This window comes from Ambystoma mexicanum, chromosome 4q (genome assembly GCF_040938575.1).
Source record: "Ambystoma mexicanum isolate Mex_15411 chromosome 4q, UKY_AmexF1_1, whole genome shotgun sequence".
NCBI lineage: Eukaryota > Metazoa > Chordata > Amphibia > Caudata > Ambystomatidae > Ambystoma > Ambystoma mexicanum.
In genome coordinates, this window is record NC_090928.1 from 1019290334 (window position 1) to 1019297961 (window position 7628).

The 7628-nt window shown below is 41.2% G+C and overlaps 1 protein-coding gene across 1 annotated transcript in view; it reads left to right on the forward strand.

Annotated features, from left to right (window-relative positions):
* SPATA17 (spermatogenesis associated 17) overlaps positions 1-6908 on the forward strand; it is a 1004194-nt gene extending 997286 nt beyond the window's left edge. Inside the window, exon 10 of the mRNA XM_069608580.1 lies at positions 806-6908. Within this exon, the coding sequence (XP_069464681.1) occupies positions 806-886 (81 nt within the window). The 3' untranslated portion in view covers positions 887-6908. The remainder of the gene's footprint in view (positions 1-805) is intronic.
* Positions 6909-7628: the final 720 nt, after the last annotated feature.

Below are 7628 nucleotides of genomic sequence, written 5' to 3' on the forward strand. Positions count from 1 at the left end.
GCCAACACAGCTCTCATCTTCCTTCCTTACTCTGTTTTCGTACCATCGTCCACCGTGCCTAATACTATAACCACAGTTGGCAGACAACGCATACATGCCTTGGAAGGCCAGGGCTCCACATACATGTAGAGATTCGAGTTCAAATTTCCACACAGTGACTTGCCATGGCACGGGTGATAACCCACTTCTTCTTTACAACAAAAGTATAATTTGGTCTTGTGTTGGGATCTATTTCTGTCTTCTGGCTTTCGGGCTGCCGTTCACCTAGTTAGGGATGTGGTCCAGTGGGCCACGGTGCTGCTTTTAATCTACCTAGGTGACTTTCAGTCACATGTTTCTCATTAGTTATCTGTCCCTTTAATTAGCCCCGAAATCTTGTCCAACATTCTTATTTGGATGGGAAGTATTGACCAAATTGAGGAAAATGAGCTGTATGATCAGGTGGCCATGTTAAAGGTTGTAGGCTCCTCTCAGGCTATCTATCCAATGCAACACGTGCTCCATGATAGCATTGTATTTCTAGCCATCATTCCACCCCTACTGGCAATTATTTTTCAAAATATTGTGTATAACCCAATATGGCAAAGATGTTATTTAAGCTTCGTAAACTCTCAGCAGAAGTTGTTGTGAAGCATTAACTAGTTAGCAAGGTTTATATACGCACATCAGGCGCAAGTCTGGATCACACGAATCTCTGCCCACCCCAGCCTAAAATCACGTCGATGACGTATGCACAGAACTTAAATGAAGCATTACATGTCTATAAGCAAATCATAATTATGCATTTTTTTTGTTTTGTTTGCAGGACTTTCGGACTGTGTTTCCACCATTTAATCTATTTGAAAAGTTTGGACACACCTATTCCAGATCTGGGGAAACTGTATGAAGATTTCTGTTGCCCAAAGAAGCTGAAGATTGTCAGAGTGCATTACTATACCAATAAAACTCATTGAGAATGACCAATAGAAAATGTTTTCAAACATGTCTTTTGAACTGTTTATTGAGCCCATGGCATACAGAGCTATGTTGATACACATAGGGCCTGGTGTACCGAAGCGGTTTTCAATGGGAAACCCCAAATGAAAAACGCTTTGCAAATCAGGTTCATAGTCACAAAATAGATTTCAACTAGGAATTACCCATGAATCCAGTAACTATAAAGTGTATGTCTCAAACAAATGCAGTAATATTATCATTCTATCCTTTTGCTCAGCTGTTTACAAGAGGATGGTATCTGTATTACACATTTGCTGTAATCATGAACTGGCTTCAGAGGCATGGAGACTGTATTAGTTACCTTTTCAAGTGCATGATTATCGAGGGCATAAGTCAGACACCTTAGACACCACCTCCAGCACAGTGTTCTACCTTTCTGCTCGAGTCTTTCCATGAAAACGCTTTATTCGTTGAATATATTGCAGTGCTATTATTTTTACCATATTTCTCATAGTTTTCCAAATCAGATCATCCTTTATTCTATTAATTTAATTATTTGTTCATTAAGAACAGAGCGAGGAACGTGTGCATGTTAAGTGAAGCAAAGTCTTCCAAATCTGATCATCAATCATTCCGTTTTCATTTGTTAAAAGGTTCAAACCGAAAACCATACAAACTTTAAAACACGACTTGAAATTAGATACTTCCTCTTAAGGCATAGAGAGAATTTTAAAAACATGCGTTTCAGATTTTTTATATTCTGTTCACCAGTATGACAGCAGATCACTCGTGCAATGTAAAACATATCAAATTATCAGGTGCTGAATAAAGGAATCCCAGTGCATCTTGAGCAGACTTTGCTTCATAGTGAACACACATTGGCTTTAAGTACTGTTCCCATATGCTAATGGGTGTGTGAGAATAACAGAAGGCATACAAGTCCTTGCAATGGGGAATCACACAAAGGGCAGGTTCAATCTCCACATCCAAGGTTTTTACAATCCCCCACAATGGCATTTATGAGTACCTGGAAAAGCACCCCGGGGGTTCACCACAACCGAGCAAGTCACCTGAAACGTGGGTTGTATCTGTCAGTAAATGCCTACCTCCCACCCTCGCCACTACAGGCTACCCCACAGGTCTGCCCATTACTTGTAGCTGCGCACCCGAGCTGTGTTTTGCACCCCTTGCTTCCACACCTCAGTCCCCCACTCACCACATCCTCTATGCCCCCAACCACAACTCTGTCGCCCTCATCTGTAAATGCTGCCTTCCGTGGCTTCTCCTCGTCACTACCTTGTTAGCCAGTGGTGTAGCACAATCATTGAGGGCTCCCTGTCAGCCATGCTGAGGGGGGGCCCCCAGCTTGGCAACAAATCATGAGTCGCGTCACACTCTGGTCTGGCCTAGATTACCAAGCTTGTGGAATACGCACGGAAATGCTGATGCAGGGATAAGCCGCACACTGCACCAGGAGAAAGATATATATATACATAGATAAGTATGTTTTTTAATGCATTATACAGCACACTTTCTGAGACAAATTGGCTAAAAAGCTAGAGCGTTTGCAATTGCTTTGTAGGGTAACCCCAATCATAAAATCCAATACATGCAAGTCAACAACAGAGCACAGGAACATTATTGCTTTAATAAATGTAATTTATTGCCAATATAAATGTCATTCCACAATGAAAACATGTCCAACTGGCTGCACAATATAGACCTGTCTAGACAAGTAATAACATATTACAGTAAAGCATGCCAGGCCACATTTAGACATACCTAGACTAGTTGCACCAAAATGGCAGTCACTTATCGTGGTTGTTTTATCACAGATGGCCAGAAAAATATACAATGCAGCATCCAAAGGCCAGTCTAGCCAGATAATTGCACTTATCAGGCCTGCTTTATCAGAAATGCTCAGATTAAAAAAAAAATCGAGCCATACTAAGAAATGACGAAACTGGCTGCACCAAAATGCCTCTCTAGCCACTAATACCACATTTCATGCCTGCTTAGCCTGGACATGGATGATCATTGCGATTTTTTGCACAAGCCCTGCCCGACTCCAGCCCCCCCACACATCCAGTCTCCCTCATATCCTCTGCCCCAACCCCCAAAATTAACTCCTTGGGCAAGAATGACATCCCCGTTCATCTTCCTTGTAGCAGTGCTTGCGTATGAGGCACCATGCATCATAGGTAAGTACTGGGATGAGGAAGAGTGGGACTAGGAGTAATGAAGATTACAGTTAACTAAGACAGGCATTAGCTTAATGTCCGACTACCTCATTCCAGTACTTGTGTATGAGGCAAAGTCCCTCCTCCACAAGTACTGGAACGAGGAAGAATAGGGCTAGGTGTAATGAGTAATGAGTTAAGTCTGGGACTTCCAAATGCTGACCTGGCAGCATGTGTGCTGTATGTAAATTTTCATGACTGTAAGTTGCTGGATTTGAGTTGCAGTCCTGTGCTGCTTAAATTTCGCCTATTATGACTGTAACTTGACTTCATGGATCTGACTTGCAATCCTGTGTTGTCTAAATGTACCTATCATCTCTGTAACCTGCTGGATCTGACCTACAGCCCTGTATTGTTTAAATGTAACTTTAATGTGATATATTCCACATCATTTCTTTGAAATGCAGCCCTGTGCTGTTACCATTTACGTATTATGGCTGCAACTTGCTGGGTGGGACTTGCAGCCTTGTGCTGTTTAAATGTACTTATGTCTGTAACATACTGGATTTCACTTGCAGCCTTGTGCTGTTTAATCTACTTTTGTACTCATGCTTCTGCATATCTGGTGTAGCCCCCCGCATCATGACGCATTGGCTTTGCCAGATTATACTACTACGAACTACTCGTTGCAACCTTTATTTGTGATCTAGTTCTTTTAAGAATTTCACTTTGCACTTACTGTAACTAGCGCCCTGATGCCTGAGGGTCTGGTGCATTGCTATAAATGATTAAAAAAAATAAAAATTAAAAAGAGTTAATCATGGCATTAACCACAAGCAGTATCGCAACACTCTCCCTGTCCCAAATTTTCAGCCCTCCCCCGTCCTAGGCTATGTTGACTTGACCTGGCTGACCTACAGAGCCGTTGCTGGACAGAACAGGACACAGATGTTAAATGGTGCCTGGGTTTCGCCATCAACAAAGGCCCAGCAATAACTAACGCAAAGCATTTCACTGATAGTACCTGCATTCAAATATATAATTTTTTAGGACATTGAAATCATGATGTGGGTTTAGTACTTGCATTCCAGGGCAGTGATTGGAAGGGGAGAGGGGACAGGAGACCGCTCATTCTCACAGCAGTCCATGTGTGGCTTTCAGACTTAAAAGAGAAAGAGCGAGTTAACTGCTTGTAACATAGAAGCTGCACTAGAATAGTCTAATTAGAATGTGTAAAGTATAAGGTTGAGGGTGGGGGAGGGGAGGGGGTTATTGTGGGGTTTTGTTTATGTGTTGTGACATGACTCATTGGTAGAATCCATTGTTTCTGGATGTATTGTATTCGGTTTTGAGAAAATAATACATTTTTTCCACAAAAAAAAAATAGAATATGTAAAGAAGGTAGATGCCCTCGCACAAATATGTTTGCTCCTCCCCCACCACCTGCGAAGTTAGCGCCTCTCCCAACATTTGACATGCTAGTTCCCACCACACAATCTAGGTTTAGTTGCACCCCTGAACACAAGCACGCCATTCACACACACACATCCACCCATACATTTAAGTGTGCACCCTTTTACCATACAGACACACCCAGGCAGCCAGCCATACACATGTACTCATTCATGCACTATACATATGTATGAAAGCTTGTTTGTGTCATCTGCAGAATATCTGGAGGCCTCCATGTCATGGGGTGGCGGGGAGCCCCATTACTTCAAAAGAAATGGTTTCTTTTGAAATCACTCTGACTTCATAAAGAAATGATTTCCGTTAAAGGACCAAACCATGATGGAAATACTTTCTTAATGAAGGCATAAACGAAACAATTTCTTTTTGAAGTCATAGGGCTCCTCCCACCCCATGACGTGGAGGTCACCAGCCTGGAAGCTTCCATGTCATGCGGTGGGGAGCCCTCATACTTCAAAAAGAAATAGTTTATTTTTGTAGTCACTGGCAGAGTGGAACAAAACATATCTATAACAGTAAGCTGTTTATTTGTAATCCAAATTAAATAGAAATATATTACATAACAAAAGCACTAGTATATATTTGTTTAATTAAAAAAACAATTTCAGTAACTTTTTGGCAACATTAACATATAGCAGCGCCCATTTTGGAAGTAAATAATGGCTGCCAAATTCAGCACACAATACAAATGCAGGGAGCGAGTGCAAAGGGGTGTGGTTTTGGGTGGACATGGGTGGAAAATCACATAGATTTGACTTAGAGATGTGTGTTAAGTGGGTGGACAAGTAGTCAAATAATATGTATCCATCCTCATATGTCATCTGCATTGAAAAGCATTACAGACTCTCATTCGTAGCTCCTATTTGAAGCTCTTCTATTAAAGCTGTTATTTTAATGACAATAGTTTCAGCTTAAACATGCGCTTTCAGCGCCACCTAATTGCCAAAACTAATGAAACCTTATTAGCACCTCGGAATGAAAGCATTAAGGTGCTAATAGCATTAATGAATGTGGTCTGGAGCAGGATCAGCCTGTAACAACTCTGACTTAGTACTATAATGTGTATTTTCATCACTGAAGTTGTTTGAGGTCTAGGGTAAATGCAATGCAGAGTCTCTTATTGGCACAGACATTAAAATGTGCGTCCTGCCACCTCAAAACTGGCAGACGGAGGCGGTATAGTTATTATTGTACGTTCAGTTTTGCCGGCGAGTGCTTCGCTCCTGTTAGGCTGGTTAGTGCCGTAAAGCACCTCATGCTCACGTGGCACATTGTAAAGCATTTCATAGTTTAAGAAAAAGTGGATTTCACTTGCTCACATGCAGACCTACCCGGGCGACAGCTAGGGGGTATTACTGGCCCAGCCTTCCCTGGCCCGTCACCATTAACACTATAGAAATATATGCAGGGCTCCCTTTCTGGAAGGTCTTCCAGGTACTGCTGCATTTACATTGGTTTAGCAAGTTGACAAATAGTGTGCAGATGAGTACACGTAACATATTCAGAGCTATAGCCCTCCATACCACTTTTTTGAGGGATAGCTTGACCTCACATCAAAAAAGCAGCTTCTAATATTTAACTTCTCCATAACCCGGCCTGAGGTGTTCATGGACTCACAGCATGCCAGGGATTGTGACTCAGTTGCTGGTTAATAAGATACATTAAAAGCCCCCTCTTTCCGAAACACAGCTGCTGCGGTCTACCTAGCGCAGCAGAGTCCTCATGGATCGCACTGACCAGTTCTCATGCTAATCTCATGAATGCCCGTACACTAACGTGGAGTGCGGCCGCCACAGAGTGCAGCGTATGCCATGTGCAGAATCGATGCACTCTCATCTTTTCTCTGTGTCCTGTGTGTTGCAGTCATCTGGAATTTGAATTTTACTAGGAAATATGCTTTGTCTTATCTTTTACAAAATTGTACAAATGTTAACCAATAACAGACAAATCATATTGCTCATTTTTTTTTGTTTTATTTGTACAGCGACACACATGAGAAGTAACTAACTCCCTGCCCTAGGTGTCTATTACATGTACATTCTTGTCGGTTTATATTTAGTTTTGAGCACCCCATTAAAAAAAAATTATGTTCATGGAAAAATATTTCTATGCAGAAGTTATTCTTGTTTGTTACTAACCCCATCAGAATGTGTTTCGGTGATGAATCACTTTCATTTTATGTATTTGCTTCTTCTAACACATATTTAAACATTTCCGACATTTTAAAAGCAAATGGAACTCCTCATTTGTCATGTTTTGCTCTCCAGTATCTGCCAATATAACGTTCCCTGGCCTAATAAATAAAATACAATGGGCAACATGGCGTGTTAAAAGATCTAGTCTTATTGCATTACCACAAAAGAATAAAATTACAGCATGTTTCTAATAGTGTGTCAAATTAAACGACCTTTATTATTCCCGCACAATATGTGCTGGTTTATTGTACTAAGTGCAATGTATTTTAAGATGCTATTTATAACAGTGTGATGTGATCATTCTGTAATAGTTGGGGGTATACTATCATTCAAACAGAAGAAGGAAGCAAAAATAGCAAAAATCTATACTTTTAAAAACTGGGACTTGTGGTATGTTATGTTATGTTAGATGTGTTTTGATAAAGCGCTACTGTCATCCGAAGGCATCTTGGCGCTGAGGAGGGGATCCGAATCGTTCATGATGTTATGCATATGACTCAGTTCTGACTGAAGAGTGAGGCTTTCAGATGTTTTGGACATTTTGGCAGGGTGGGAGTGGCGCATCCCGCCATCTCGCTGCTTGAACCGAGAAAGAGCGATTGCCCTTCCTTTCCATCTGATAAGGTTATTCTGTTAGATTGATTAGTTCTGGGAGCACCATGAGCAACGTGACGTTTAAGTTTGTTTGAGAAAGGAGAGGAACGATAATGTTTTCATTAAACAGCAATGCAAGCGTACATGTAAGATGACCGGAATATCAAAGGTAGACTCAATTTGAATGCATGTTTTTTTTTAAAGTTTACTCACGTTTTTGGACCAGTAATGTTGCATACGTGTTAAACAGACA